The sequence below is a fragment of the Nasonia vitripennis genome, chromosome 4 (genome assembly GCF_009193385.2).
Source record: "Nasonia vitripennis strain AsymCx chromosome 4, Nvit_psr_1.1, whole genome shotgun sequence".
NCBI lineage: Eukaryota > Metazoa > Arthropoda > Insecta > Hymenoptera > Pteromalidae > Nasonia > Nasonia vitripennis.
The window spans coordinates 13,707,055-13,722,500 of record NC_045760.1 but is presented as its reverse complement, the minus strand read 5'-3'; the positions used below and the strand labels follow the sequence as shown (position 1 = coordinate 13,722,500).

The 15,446-nt window shown below is 40.7% G+C and overlaps 5 protein-coding genes across 5 annotated transcripts in view; 1 reads left to right on the top strand and 4 right to left on the bottom strand.

The window, feature by feature from the left end:
* LOC100678399 overlaps window positions 1-5,120 on the bottom strand; it is a 38,595-nt gene extending 33,475 nt beyond the window's left edge. The window contains exon 1 of the mRNA XM_016988716.3: window positions 4,355-5,120. The gene's annotated coding sequence lies outside the window, so the exon portion shown is untranslated. The remainder of the gene's footprint in view (window positions 1-4,354) is intronic.
* The window catches only part of LOC100678438 (pseudouridine-metabolizing bifunctional protein C1861.05), a 57,835-nt gene that overhangs the window by 41,818 nt on the left and 571 nt on the right, over window positions 1-15,446 (top strand). Inside the window, exons 7-9 of the mRNA XM_031929014.2 lie at window positions 6,926-7,131; window positions 7,211-7,410; window positions 15,194-15,438. Of these exons, the coding sequence (XP_031784874.1) occupies window positions 6,926-7,131; window positions 7,211-7,410; window positions 15,194-15,438 (651 nt within the window). The remainder of the gene's footprint in view (window positions 1-6,925; window positions 7,132-7,210; window positions 7,411-15,193; window positions 15,439-15,446) is intronic.
* On the bottom strand, window positions 8,129-9,554 carry LOC100119038. The gene is made up of 4 exons (XM_001599592.6): window positions 9,339-9,554; window positions 9,188-9,254; window positions 8,778-9,115; window positions 8,129-8,698 (listed from the first exon to the last, which is right to left on the bottom strand). The coding sequence occupies exons 1-4, from the start codon at window positions 9,361-9,363 to the stop codon at window positions 8,436-8,438; spliced, it is 693 nt and encodes a 230-aa protein (XP_001599642.1). The 5' UTR covers window positions 9,364-9,554; the 3' UTR covers window positions 8,129-8,435.
* Window positions 9,834-12,623, bottom strand: LOC100119070. The gene is made up of 2 exons (XM_001599646.6): window positions 10,895-12,623; window positions 9,834-10,520 (listed from the first exon to the last, which is right to left on the bottom strand). The coding sequence occupies exons 1-2, from the start codon at window positions 11,169-11,171 to the stop codon at window positions 10,132-10,134; spliced, it is 666 nt and encodes a 221-aa protein (XP_001599696.1). The 5' UTR covers window positions 11,172-12,623; the 3' UTR covers window positions 9,834-10,131.
* On the bottom strand, window positions 13,182-14,964 carry LOC100119461. The gene is made up of 2 exons (XM_001603185.6): window positions 14,502-14,964; window positions 13,182-14,209 (listed from the first exon to the last, which is right to left on the bottom strand). The coding sequence occupies exons 1-2, from the start codon at window positions 14,635-14,637 to the stop codon at window positions 13,707-13,709; spliced, it is 639 nt and encodes a 212-aa protein (XP_001603235.1). The 5' UTR covers window positions 14,638-14,964; the 3' UTR covers window positions 13,182-13,706.

Genomic DNA, 15,446 nt, shown 5'->3' with positions numbered 1-15,446 from the left:
AATTTTTAACTTTTTTTTCCTTTCCCCGGTACGCAGTGTCGTACATTTTTTTTCTCTATATACACGTACTTACGTGTACTCGAGAATCCACGATTCTCACTTCGTCCGCAAGCAGCGTGCACCAGCTGCTGCTATTCGTTTTTCAACCGATACTCCTTATTCTTTGCATCGCACCCTATTATACATTTTCGCACCTCTCGATCATTACCATTAGAGATGAACTGTACGAGCAGAGTACTCTGGAGTGACTGAGGGTGTAGATAATAGCGTTTCGGCGAAAACAGTACAGTTATACTCTCCGAATTGTATGATTGACGAACGCTGAAGAAGAAACAGCTATAATCGTATATGCTATAACGCTGACACTTTAACACATTATTAGGCATCTATTTTTATATATCTGTAAAGGTTTTCCCGGATTCTCTGAGAAACTTCCTAATCTGGATACATCGTGGAGCGGTAATTGACAAAAAATTGCGTGCCAACTTTTCTTTTACACTCAGTTCGCTAAGTATACTTTATCACTCTTTCCTCGAGGCATCCAAGAGAGTTGGTAACTTGGAATTAGTTTCGACTCTCGCTCTTTCTCTCGTCATAATGGTGTTCCCAAATAAGCTTTAACAAATTTTTAGACAGAGCACCAAACGAAAGACATACGAACGCTCGAGTGCTCTCTTCCTGCGCAGATAATAAGTTCTAATTTTACCGGATGTATATCGCAAAAAGAGGTAGTTTAACATTTCCCTTCCATTGCTCGCACAAACATGAGATTTTTTCCTTTTCGATTTATTAATTATTTCGCGAGTCCAAGGTGTAACGTAATACCCGCCTAACTTAGCAAACCCGTCACGCGCGAGCTTGCGGGTCATCTTGAACTCCAAAGACCTGTATAGTGTGTAACAATGCATCTCGAATTTAGAACACCAGATGCTTCGTTTTCCACGCAAGATATACTGCGCGCATTTAAAGCCTGATTGTGAATTTGCTCCAGCTATATAGCGCGCGATTTTTATTTCTCTGTGCTCCCATTTTGCTACACTGAGCGGGTTATTTTAGCGTCAACACCCGGTTAGAGTCGCTTCCTCTGTGTTCCCTCGGCTAAATCGAACTCTAATTGCGACGTAGACGTGCCTAATTAAATGGACTCACGAATCGAGCGCCAGGTCTCCTCTCTCGCTTTGTTTACTCGAGAGCATGCTCTCGTTTCATGCTACATTTTTTTATTACATGATTTGGAGTTCATCAGAACTAAATGACGATGTTAAAGATAGAACAATAAGACACTGTGAAATCTAGAGCATTTCCAGTTTGAATCGAGAGAGTTAAATATTTAAAATGTATATCCTTGGTTCTTCGTTATTTAATATCGAACATACATATAAAGCGAATAAAATACGATTTGAAAATCACGACTACAAACCGTTGTGTATTGTACTACAAGTATGTTGGCTTATGTGGAATTATTAAAGATTTCAACGCACGAAGGAACTTGAATGTATGCATTCACGGATTGAAATGCGCAGCATTCATTTACTGAAAACCCGTATAAACTCCTGTATAAGTATAATATGCGCACAGCGCATAATGGGAATATCTAAAAGAGGCTCTTGAGAATTTTTTAACACATGTATATACACTCAGATCTTTTTCATACATATTCAATCTCCAATTCAACTATCGCTACGAATCTAAAAGGATTTCTTTAAAGCTTGCAAGCTACACGGGATGATGTTTTATGCAAAATGAAAGAAATTAACTTGATTTCGAAGCAAGATGGCGTTATGGGTTAGAATTTTACATGCGTACTCGTAATCGAGATCACTATCGACAATCACGCTGAAGATTTCCTTGAAATTCGCAAGCGCCAGGTTATATCCGCTCAGAAGTGACCCCGACAAAAAACCATAAGGGAATAAAAGCTCTGATATAATGTAATATAAAACTCAACGAGCGATTAGCGGCAAGTACCGAAACAAAATATTTAGCTTTGTTGCAATAGAGTTTTTACAGACAAGGCCTGATGTGAAACTTTAAAAGAGCAAAGTAGCACCAGCAGCAGCTACCAACGTGAAAGAGCAAAACATCAAAGGGTTTCTTTCTTTTCTCTTTTCGCTCCCGAGTGTAAATAGAACTCGTGCACAATAATTAAGCAATTCGCGAGCACACGGATGGGCGAGAGCGAGAGAAAGAGTACATAGACTGCGGAAACTTTTGGCCGGGGAATTCTTTCAGTCGGAAGCAAGTGGCGGCGGTAATATTCAATTTCCTCAATTGGCGCGCTCTCTACTAGGATCTTGTGCCGTGTATAACGAAGCTTTGCATTTTTTTTCAGGAGATTTCAATTAACCAGCGCGCGAGCGCGAATTCGTGCATCACTGAGCGCGTGCCCGACTAAATGAAAAATTAATTTTAAAGAGGAGAGAGCTCTGGGAGACACGCGCTTGGAGAATTTCAAATTTGGATGTTCAAAACGGGGGAAAAATACTCCTAGCTCTGCGTGAGCGAGAGGGAATTTCTGACGGGGAACAAGAAAGACAGAGCACACGTGCGTGTGCAGAGGGTAGTCCTTCGTATTATGTAAAAAAAAGGGGAAAAGAAATCAAGCAGCAAAATTGGCAGCGTTCCTCGTTATACGCGCGGTAGTATTATTGCGCGGTTGAAAAAGGGCCCGTGAATTGATGCGAGTAAAAATAGGAGCAGCGTAATGAAAGCGGCTGCGCGGCGGTATTCTTACGCCGCAAACAAATATCACGAGAGACAGGCGCAGTAGCTGCCAGCTGACAAAGCAGCCGCGGGGGCGGCTGCGCTGAAAAAGTGTGAAAGAAAGAGAAAGAGCGGCGGCAACAAGCTTCCAGTAGCCCTGAGATGGGCTATAGCTATATCACGAAGAGAGAGAGAGAGAGAGAGAGAGAGAGAGAGAGAGAGCGAATTGAGCTGCTAATGAAGACAAAACGCGACACGTGTGTGCGTGTGTGACGCCGAGCAGCAGCAACGACCAACGAACGAGAGAATAATGAAGTGAGAGAGAGAGAGAGAGAGAGAGAGAGAGGGATGAGAAAAAGTTTTTGGCCCTGCGATATGCCGGCATGAGCACGAAGTGGCTAAAAAGATTAGTAGCCGAGTAGGTCTATATATAAAAGAGACTGGCAATGGGGCTGCAGCTGCAGTCAGTGTCGCGTTATGCAATCCTCCGGTCGACCTCCGCTGTATATAGGCGGTTACACGTATATACTTCCCACGGAATTTATCGTCGCGAAGTATTATTATAGCCCGCCCAACCACCCACCCACCTACCCACACACACACACACACACACACACACACACACACACACACACACACACACACACACTCAAACACGCGTTCAAGCTGTCATCGGCTCTTTCTCGTGACTCTCGACAATTAGTCCCTTTCTCTGCAGAGCTGGTGTACAATGGTATGGTATATGGACTGCGGCTGCTGCCTCGGCTTGACGTTTATGAGACAGGAGAAGGAGAAAGGGAGAAGAGGGATAAAACCGAGCCGCACGCAAGCATGTTTGTCTTTGCGCGAGAGCGGCTTATACTTACTTTCTTTAATGAGTTACCGAAACTCGCCGCCTCCTCTCTCGGACGCACAGTTTTCGTAGAAGCTCGCACACGCGGAAAAGTATGCAAATTCTTATATACACCACAATAACATGCCGCAGATCCTTATTCATCGTTAGACTTCACGTATAAACGAGCCCCGAGATTTGAATCGGCCCACGCCTCTCTAAAACTGCTGTCGTTCGACTCCTTCCCTCTATACAAGCACTCGCTCTCTCCCCTTCTTCCTCTCTTTCTCTCTCGTGGTCGTTATTTTCCTGACGGAAAAATGCGAGCTTACGTTCAATTACATCATTCCCGCAAACGCGCATATTCTTTGTACGATTATTGCATTGCACGCTCCCCAGACGATACAACGACGAAAAAGGTTTTGGACGAGACACAGAGCGCGCAAACGCCTACGCAGCTTAATTTCTGCGCAGCCCAATACAATAACATCGTTATACAGCGTGTTTAGTCTCGGCGCCGAAAGATAGCCATGAATCTTGTTCCCCTCGGCCAATTTTAATGGCGCCTCCTCGCACACTCTTGTTAAAGACCGGGAAAAAAAAACAAGATGTCTCGTAGAAGGGACGTGCGCGGGGGGAGGAGAAAAGGGACAAAATCAGCAGCGATTCCGCGGCGAGAGATAAGAGCATCGTGCAGGGTTCCGGCGTCGCAGACATTTCGATTTGCATGACGGGCGAGAGGTTTAGGTGCGCAGAGGGGGGAGGGGAGGACGACGAGGGGAGGAAGAGGCAAGAGCGATGGGAGGAGGGTATACCAACCTTGAAAAAGCTCTGCTCCGTCGACGTTGATCCTTCTTCTACTCCTCCTCTTCCGATGACGATTATCCGCTAGTGTAACTGGCACTTTTCAACAGCACAAACCGCGAATGATCCACAACTTATACGTCGGCGACACTCGTTCACACTGCGTTGCACACACGGGGGCGGAACTGAAGGAAGATTCGAGGACAGACGGGGTGAAAGAGACGGTGATAAAGGACAGAGTGAGAGAGAGAGAGAGAGAGAGAGAGAGAGAGAGAGAGAGACAGAGAGAAGAAGGAAGAGAGAAAGAGAGTCCTGGGTGTCACGTCACGTCGATCATGTTGGCGGCGGTGGTCGGGCGCAGGTCAGTGCGAGATTCGGCGGCGCAGCTGCAGGACTGCAGCGGCAGCGGCTGGACTCGACTGCTGCTGCTGCTGCTGCTGCTGTTGCTGCTGCTGCCACTACTGCTCTCGTATTCCTCGAAGAGCGGCGACGACGAGGACGGCGACAAGGGCGAGGAGCAGGAGCAGGAGGAGGAGGCGGCGGCGGCGGCGGCGAGCGTCGAGGAGGCGGTGAGCATCGCCCCCCGAGGGCTCAGCGCCTTGTGGCCATAGCCCCCGAGGCAGCTCTCTGTCTCTGAACAATTCAGGCCTCCTGGACACAAGCTGTACTGCGATACTGCTCGCTGTTCTCTTTCTCCCTTGGCTCAGCTGTGCGAACGCGACGGCGCGCGGCAAACTGAGATCTCTCCGATGTGATGCAGCTGCTCCGCTCGCGGCTGCGAGACTGACTTCGACGGAGAGGGGGGAGAGCGTCGAGGCCGCCACCACCGCTAACTCTATATAGTCTCTTTCTCTCAGGCCTGCGCCCCGAACCGAAGGCCAAACGCCACGCGGCGTTTCGACTACTTACTTAGTGTGTCTATATAGTCTTTTGCCGATATGCCGCTCGCTGCCACCCATGGGTATGTATACATAGTATGTATATATAGCTGTTACTAGTTTCTATAAAACCGCTTCCCGCATTTACTTGGAAATGTTTGGAGAAAAGCAAAAAATATCTCTACGGCAATTCTGCGTATATTTCATATAGTTTTTGAAGAGAATATAAGCTCCTCTCTGTTTATTCGCTCGATCTTCTCGACTATAGGCACTCGCGAGTAATCGTCTGTGTTCGCGGAAGCCACTGTGTAGAAAATAAAGAAAGGAAAAAACTGTTCAAGTCGTAAGGTATACAGGTATATAGTAGGAAATCGACTTCGCACGTGACACTCGGTTTATCCCGTGCTTTCGGGAGGTTTATTATAGGATATATGTATAAGAGGATACTTATACGTGTGCGACTGTGGGGCGTAATAAAAGCGGAAGAGAAAAATATATAATCGCGGCGCTGATTCATAAAAACTTCCATTCAAAAGGATTCTTTGGCGTTTTTAGGGGGTAAACAGTGGTCGGAAAATATGTGAGAAAGGACTGCTTCGTGAGGTATATTATCGGTATTTTTGTAAATATAATGATTAGCGTGCGACTACATTGAAATTTCAATCTTATTATGTGAAATTCTGATGAAGATCGTGTACCGAAATGTTAATTATGTATAAACGACTCCCTGTATCCAGCTCTTTATACACGACTTTGCTATAGTGTACCCCAAGTCTAAACACAAGAAGGCGCGCTGTGTGTATAATAATTTATAACGATTTAAATACTACTTTGCTATTGCACATATAAATAATGTAAAAATATGATCTTTTAGAGGCGGACCAAGTGTCAATAAATAAGACACCTGAAGAAAACAGATAGCGCCATAAATAGTAGCGCGTAAGTAGTAGTAGTCGAGTTGCGTCAGACGTTCTAATATATATATATATATATGTGGTTTCTAATTCCTAAATCACATAATACTCAACTGGCGCGTACAATGTGCAAATACAAACAGCCGGAAATTCTCGATGAATTTTATACCAGGAAATTCTATACACCCCAAAGTAACGCAGGCAGAGAAAAAACAACGAAGTAAGCCAGTATGGTTTTTCAGGATTTTTCTCGAGTCATCGCGTGCATTACTCGCGCGTGTCGTTTCTCAGAGAAACCGCTTCGATCCTTTTCTCCCCCATCTACCAAAGCTCTTCTGTTAACTATTTCTTGCCCTTATTCTTTTTTACTGATGCTTCAATACTCACCCTTCATTCGATTTTATATATCTACGGAGCACAGATTTCGTTTAGCGTTATTTCATTATGATGGATGAAAAATCGATGCTCCAAACAAAAACATCATGCTCGAGTCATGCACTTGACTGCTCAATTTATATGAGCTAAAAAACTCATCGTCAACCGTATGTTAAAACTTTTGAATGGCGAGAACGAGATATTCAAATAAAAAAATAGGATAATGTTTTTGTTATTTTACAAGGATGTAATCTATATTGACGAAATATTAATTTAGAAACGGACATCAATCCCGCCATTAGTGACATCTATTGTTAATTATTATTTTTAGTAATTAGAATAAGTTGTTTTTTTTTTCGACAGATGCAAAGTGAAGGAGAGAGATAAAAAAGTAAAAATTCCTTCATAATTTCTTGCAGATGAATGGAAGTACTCACAAGGGTGAAAGTCGTCGAAGTTGCGGCGGAGTCGGTCGGAATTTGACAGCTGCTCTTGTGAATCTTGGAATTACTGATACTAAACTATTGAGTGTCATCGGAGATGATGAAGCTGGAAGAGCGGTGATCAGCAGTCTTGGAAAAGCAGCATCAGCTCTACGCACTGCGACTGATGTCGGCACGGCCAGGTTAATATTATTATTTATAAATTTATTGAGATCTTTATTAATTATGAATTATATTCATTATGTTTGTATTAATTTCTAGATACACAGCTGTTGTTGACAAGGATGGAAATTGCTGTTTTGGCATTGGTGAAATGGAAGCATTTTCGAAAATCAATAGCAGACTTATCGAAGAGAATGCAGATATTTTCAAAGACGCGCCTCTTTTGGTAATTGATGGAAATTCTTCCTTGGATGCAATAAAGCTCGCCTTGGATATTTCTTCTCGAAATCAAATACCAGGTTTGTGCTGTATTATTTTTATTTAAAAAATTTTCATTTTTTTTATAGTCCACTAAAATCAAAGACTTTTAATTTATTTGTGCTCAGTTCCCTATAGCCCTATATAAAAAAGTCATGACCGGATGAAGTGAAGCCAAGAATGCGTCAATATGATTGGCTCATGTAGTGCGCATGCGTCAAAAGTATCGTTAGAAGTTTTTGATTTCTAAAATTGATTCTAATATTAAAAATGTAATATAATACTATAATACATATCAAATTATAATTTGTGTATTTATAATATTCTAGAGACATTCTACTCTCGAGACATAACCTTAAAATTTTAAAAGGAAGTTGGCGACGAAACCGCGACAATTTTGAAATTTATATGAGCGCGAAATGAATCATATATTGTAAAGTTTGATATATTTCCGTGATAGAAAACAAATATTAAAAATATCAATCAAGTATTTATATTCCATTTAATAAGTTAATGAAATTATAGTCTACTATAGTGCGCGCAGCGCACTGCGCCAAGTCTAGTATATTATGAAAATATGGTGCTCGATTACTTTTGTAAACATAATAAGAACGCTTTTTTAGACTTTTGATATGTATGACATTAAATGCGTACATGATCGAGACTATCGCGTGTAGATGGATGATTTAAATTTAAATTTAAACTTTTTTTTTAATGGAGGAAAGTAGGACAATAAATAAGGAAAGTTATAAAACTCAATTTACAGAAAGCATCAAGTGATTTATTGTAAAAAATTGTAAAGGCACTTATTTACATTACATTGTAAATTGTATAAATGGAATAATAGCTATGAAGTATGAGATTCATTCATATATCCGGTAAGACGTTCTTACAAACAACAAACGTATACCAGATCGTCATTTCGAGTCAAGTTATATAGTATAAAATTTAATCTTATAAAATATCTAATTATTTAAATATAACATCATAGTTAAATGGACGGACTTAAATTTGTACTTATTTAATTCTACTCAATACAATCTACAAATTACACATAATTGAGAAATTATATGTAGTTTGTACGTTGCAAACCATGATGACTTTGGGGATTTGGCTGCATTTGCATAACAAGATTTTTTGATTCTCGACGTCTTTTGTAATTTGCCTTTGCATCTAAGTAAAGGAAAAATGCTCCAACAGCGTGGAACATAAATGATATAACACCTAGTCCATACGACCAAGATAAGTGATTAAAATTTGGATACATCATCCAATCTCTTCTCCAGCATTGACCTCCAAAAATTGACACAGCAAGGAATAACAATGCTCCTAAAAATCATAGTAAAGTTATGAATAATTTGTATGAAAATGTATGCAGTGACTTGTGTATGTTAATATGCTAACTTACCAGCAAGCGCATCGCAGGCGCATACAATACTTGAAAGAAGCCACTCATTTTCCAATACAAATTTTAGTGGAAATCTTACTAGAATCAATACTAAAACTGCTTGACCAAAGAAGGAAAGCAAAAGCGCCATTGTTACAAATGCTTGTACGACCATCAACCATCCTGGGAGTAGCCATTCACGAATAACATAGTACTCTTGAGAAAACACATGATGGCAGCCGTTAAACAACTTGTCAAATTGATAATATGGGTAGCGGAAATTCTCAAAACAATACTCCCATAAGCCCATATGTTTGAAACTACTAAATGTTTCTACATAAGATTGGATCCAGTACGGACTGCAACACAGTATAAAACATAAGTACATATTTATTGACAAATATAAGAAAATCATAAACAATTGTTTATACCTGGTGAAGGACATTACAAGGAGTACACCTGCAGCATAGGTGATGACTCCTCCGAATACAACGGCATCTAATAAACAAATATTTTCTCAGTAAAGCATCCCATAGGTTAAGTATCAAGAATTTTTATAATAGCAACTCGATTTTCACTTACTGGACGCTCTTGGATAATCCAACATGGTTGCAGATGTTATTAGCAATTTTTTAAATCCGTACGAGGTACGGATCTCTGTTTAACAAAATCCTTTGATTGTTTACGCGTCGAAATTCGGAGTAGTTGTCATCAACTAACGCGGCCACGCCTCACGCGTTTGACTCAGTCAGTGTATTGGTGGCTGGTGCCCTGCCTACGCCTACTAACTACATTCATGTTTTGTTTGAGAACATACGCCGCCAGAGGGCGATAGCTACTGAAAGCAGACTTCTGTACTACGAACTATACTATAATACACTATTTGTATTCAGATAACTTACGTTCATTCAATCATTCCTAATGAATTTTACGTAAACACATAGTATGCGCTCATTGAATAATTATTGCAATGATTTATTATTTTCAAAATAGTAAATAAAGATCTATTAGGAACTTAGTTATCAGAATATCAATTCTTATGGATGGGGAATAAGTTTTAATTATGATTATAGGTCATTTAATAGATACAAATATTTATTTGTAAAAAAGTTTATACAACAATGTAAAGTAAATATTTATAAACAATTGTTTGTTATATACTAAAAGCTAACTTAACTTTTGTACTAGTGTCTATGGACGGATCATGGACGGATAGTATTGTAGCAAATACATTTACAATAGTACATAAAAGCGATGGCATGTAAAATATGCTCACTTTTCAAATATACAATGCAATTAAAATTACTTTCGCTTGAAAGATCGTCGTTTTTTATCATTATCTAATAGAGATACTTGTATAATAGATATTGTTAACTTAGGCACGAGTGTCCAGTGGAAATTTTGATTGAGATTCTTTTAGATCTTTCCTCTTTTTCTTCTGAATGTTGCATTCAACAAGGAAGAGAAGGCTGGCAATGAGACCTAAAACACTTCCAATGACTCCTAAGGCAAATGACCATCCCAAGTAATTATTGGGATGCCCAGGCATCCAACCATCTGCATTGCCAAGGCAGGCAAATACAATGACTGCTATACATCCACAAACACTGCCAAAAATGAGCAGGGATCCAATGGCCATGATAAGTTTTATGTAGTGCTTTTGCTCTGGGTCCCAGCATGTTGCATAGAGCACTGTCAGACCCAGTGTTATTAAAAATGCCAAAAAGCAAATTGTAAAGAAGAACTGTGTGGCCACCATGAAAGCTGCAAAACAATAAAATAGTAAATTAGTCAGTCAAACTCCAAATCCTTTGAGCACAAAACAGCGAATACATTAAGTGTTTCTTAATTTTCATTTTCTAAAGAATAGGCATACGTTCTGCAGTATTTATGATGTATGGAAGCCTTTCAAAAGGCTCATTATTCGGCTTATCAATCAAACAAGAAAGTTTGAGAGAATGAGCCACGCAGACAGTACAAAAAAGAAGTGATAATTGATAGGTTTCTCAATCTTGCTGTTGAAAGGATTATTCGCTTTGGCAAAAATACACAGGCTTCAAATCTTCAACGGTGAAAATAAAGCTACCGCAGAAGGTGCGCGAATGTAAATAAACTGCATCAGATAAGTATAAACTTACGCGGTAAAAGATATCCCCGAATATCGGAGTAGCCGGTTGTAAAGGGATCGTAGACCCATCTACAGCCGACGAAGAAGCGCCTGGGCGCGTCGGCCTCCGCAGGGTTAGGCAGTGATCTGAAACAATGTCGCCAGAGGCCAAGCATGTCCAGCTTGGCGTTGGTGATACGGTAATCGCTTACGAGCCATGCTGGTGTACCGAAGGCCACGCAGACGCAAATTAGGGCAACGAGAAAGATCCCGATGCCGACGTTCCCAGCCAGGCTTCTCTTCTTCATCTTGCTAATGTTACAATAATACTGGCGTCAGGCTCGCGCGACGCACGATCTGCAATGGAACGGAGCCTCTCCAAACACACACCTGCAGCTCTTTCTCTCCCTCTCGCACGCACTCTCTCCAGCCTTCCTTCCTGTTCCGCTCTCGTTGTGACTCTGCGCGTTGGCGGAGCTTCGGACTCGGACTGTCAACTGCTGGCCGACGAATTCATCGGTAGCGCGTAAGCGTATCGCAAGAAAAAGAGATCCCACGTTAACCACACCCAAGCAGTGCTCGACTCGCTCTCTTTCTCGCTCGCACTACCGCGGAGTACCGCCTGTGGTTGACGCGTCGCGGCTCCTCCTTCCACCTCTTCTACTATACTCACCTACGGCGCGGGCGGTCACTTCATCCAACCTAACCAACCACCGCTGCTTTACCTGACGTCTCCACTCGCGACTCCGAAACGATCGTTAAGCGTTTCGAACTGATTTTTCACCCTCGATCTCGACAAAACCCATCGTACGCGGAAGCTGAGAGAAGAGGTTTTGTCGAAGGAACGAACCAGAGAACTCGGATGTATCCAGGACCATCCACTGCGTATTGTAAAAGACATCGAATACAAAGGAAGTGGAGTCGAGACAGTATTCAAGCGCTCTCGCTCTTTTCACACAGCACAACAATACACAATCCACAGGTGCGCGTGTGTGCGTCAGTGTGCGTCAGTGTGCGTCAGTGTGCCTATGCATAACTGAGCAGGTGGAAGATGCAAACAACTATATGTATAGCGTATACGACAATTGACCGACAATGACATGTTCCAGATTCTTAGTCGAGCCGCACGTACGTGCCTAGAAATTCCACTTTCGATTTTTTTCACGCGCCAGCATTTCGCTCGTTTTCAGGATTTCAAAGAGAGCGCTAAACAGCCCGTTTATACGGGATTTTCTCTTTTATCGTTGTGTTCTATACACTTACATACAGTTTTCTCGAAATTACGCAAACGCGACGGTCTGAGATGACTAAATACCTGCAGATAAAACAGTATCACGATATGAGGTTTCGATTTTATTTTGCTGAACTACTTTCGATCGTACTTACAATAATTTTATTATTGCGTCTGTCACGGACTGCTGTACATTTTTTCGAGTTGGGTAACGTTTTTGCTCTTGCGCTCATGCCTGACTTGAATGTATAAGTGCCGCGAACAATTGCAATAATTTTGAAGCTAGTTTAGCGCGGTATTTACGATTTAGAAAACTAGCTTTTACGCGTTGCATAAAACGCGTTCTTACAATTGTCTCAGACTTATAGGTATAATTTTCTTAATTAAGAGGACTAAATCTCGGCGCGTAATGCGAATTACTTTTTCGATTCCTTATTATACACGGAAGTCTGTTAAAACAAGAGTAATCGAAGTATAGCGTAAAATTTCGTCGTTTTGCTCAGCAAAAGATGAATATACTCTTACTCTACTACTGTTTCCTTAACTTGACTACTTAACGAAATTACGAGATGCCATTTTAATTTGCCGCAATTAGACGATAGCTTACGAAACAGCAGCGGCAGCGGCCTTTATTGGGATCTTTTTAATAACGGAAGTTCGCCGACGCCCAGGCAAAAAAGAAGGTGAAACGAGACTCGAGAAATTGCTTATATATTGCTCCGAATCGTAGTTAAAAAGACAAAGCCGGGAAAAATAGAAAAAGGAGAGCGGGCGCTCGGCTTCTCTTGCCTCGGCGCATGTTTGAAGGTCGACGCGCTCTCGAGGTGATTCAATGTTCTGCGACCATGATTTTTTCTTCCCTCAGCGCGTTCAGGTTTACCGGGCGTGTGAACCTCCGATATATGTGTCAGTGTTTCTCACCTTAATGCGATCGCGATTATTGCTCTCGTTTGGTATGCGCACTTCTTATTATCCATGCATCATTGCTTGTATATACCTCTACATAGCTATACACGTTCTAAGATGTGTGCAACGCACTCGCGTGATTATATGCGAAGCTTAGTCAGTGAATGAATCCTCAACGCAATTTGTCAGCATTAAATAAACGATTTTATTAAAATATATATAAACGTTCATACAAAAAAAAAAAATTGATACAGAGTTTGCATTGTAAACGTAGACAATACTGGACGAGTCAACTAGCCATATACTAAAAGTTAAAAGGCACTTAATACATGCTGTCTCTCTCTCTCTCAATACATTTATAATGGATCGATATTTACAAGAGTTTCAGTCACTTTTGTACACGTTTGTTTCCTTTTTGGACGGATTCGTTACTTACAATTAAGTTACATTCAACAAATGTATATTTTTAATTTTAAAACAGTATTGGACAAAAACACAGTTTCTCGAGTATACTGCTTACCAACCGATAAAATACTTGTGACGAATTAATGATATTAATGTCTATCAATTTAAATCTAAGTTAAAATTTTGAGCTAAACCATTCGTAAAAACAGTGGTTCTAAAAATATCAGATCTTCATTAAAATTAGTTGTTCTTTCTGCTTTCATTGTTCATGAACAAAGTCTCTTAAAGTAAATTATCTCTCCTAAATATTAGTGTGAGTTTTGTGCTCTTCTCCTATTATCCGCTCAATTTTCTTTTTGAATCTTCGAGCCTCTACCAAGAAAAGAATACCAGCAGCCAAAAGTGTGAAGCTACCAACTACAGCCAGTGCAAAAGACCAACTTATATCGTTGTGTTCCCAATTAGGCATCCAATCTCTACCGTCGCCTCTAGCTCCAAATATAATTATTGCTATAATACCGCATATTGCGGCAATTGTCAAATTTGCACCAGTTGTCCACAAGAGAAGCTGGTACTTATCATGCTGTCTAGAGCAACAAGTATATAATGCTGTCAAGAAACTACCGATCAACAGTAGCGTCATGCATAAAGTGAAGAAAAATTGAGTCGCCACGAAGAAATCTGGCAGCAGGATGTCATGTATTATGTAGTATTCTTCTTCGAACACCCACCAACAACCATAAAATCTGGTGTCATACAAATGACGAATATCTTGAAATCCATTGAAGCATACTTGCCATAATCCTAAAATAAATAATAAAACGTTTAGTTTGAATTATTTTTACACTACAAAATTGTTTGAATATAATTGTATTCAACAATGTTTCTAATTCAGATAAAAGATAACAAGCCATTAAAAAAAAAATTTCACTCTCGAGACAAATATTTTGATGATGATGCATCACAGTGTTCTGGAATGTCCAACCAACCATATTACAATCAACACAGTGCATATCTTAAAATAGTTATTTTCCATGCAAACATAATAGAGCTGTCAAACATGGTAAAATATCGATACAGCTGAACAAATATTTACCGATTTTCAGAAATCTTGGCTTTTCTAATTTGCCATCGGTTTCAAGCCAGTTGGGTGTGGTGAACGCGATCACTATGAAAATGAAGGCCACTATTGTGCATCCGACCGCAGTCTTTCCCGTTCGTGACTTCCCCATGTCGTTCGCTTTCGCGCACTTTTTTTGCGGCTCGCAAAAATATCTCGGTCGATTTCACTTGTTGACGGGATAACAATAATAACTGATAAATAACAGAATAACGATGCTCCAGTCCGATGCACCACTAATAGCGGAAGGCACGGACTAAGAACTGCTCAAGATACAGCACAGCTTGTTGACTTATGGTTGGTATTGGAGATTCCAGGGGACTCTTGCTGTACTGTTTTGAGAAGGCCGTATTCCCCTCGTAAAGTCGAACTGGACATCCCTCTGGCTACTCTGTCGATTGGACTGTATACAACATATAGGTATGGACTATGGCGGTGGAATGCAACGGCAGCGGCGCTGCCGCAGCGCATCAGGGCGTTCCTTTTACCGACAGAAACATGGCTTCAAGCGGGAAATCTAAACGTTTACTTTTACGAAATTATATAAATTGTGATACGTAGTATTGTACAATTAACTTCTTTTTAGCATCAATAAATCAAAATATCTACAAAGTAATCGAATATTAAAATTAGTAAAAATAAAAACGAAAATTTCTTCTATGTTTTAGTTTGGTACGAGCCTACAGATTTACAAAAGGCATTAAAAATATTCCAGTGTGGTTCACCGTGGAAAAATGTATTGCATTTTGTATCACCCAATGTAAATGAACTCCTGGCTATGGCTAAATATTTTGATGTACCAACACCCTCAGATGAGTCCAAGATTGATATTGAAACTGTTAAAAACATCACAGAAGAGTTAAACAAATGGATACCAGTCATCATAGCTACATTGGGTGCCCAAGGAGTACTGGTAAAAAT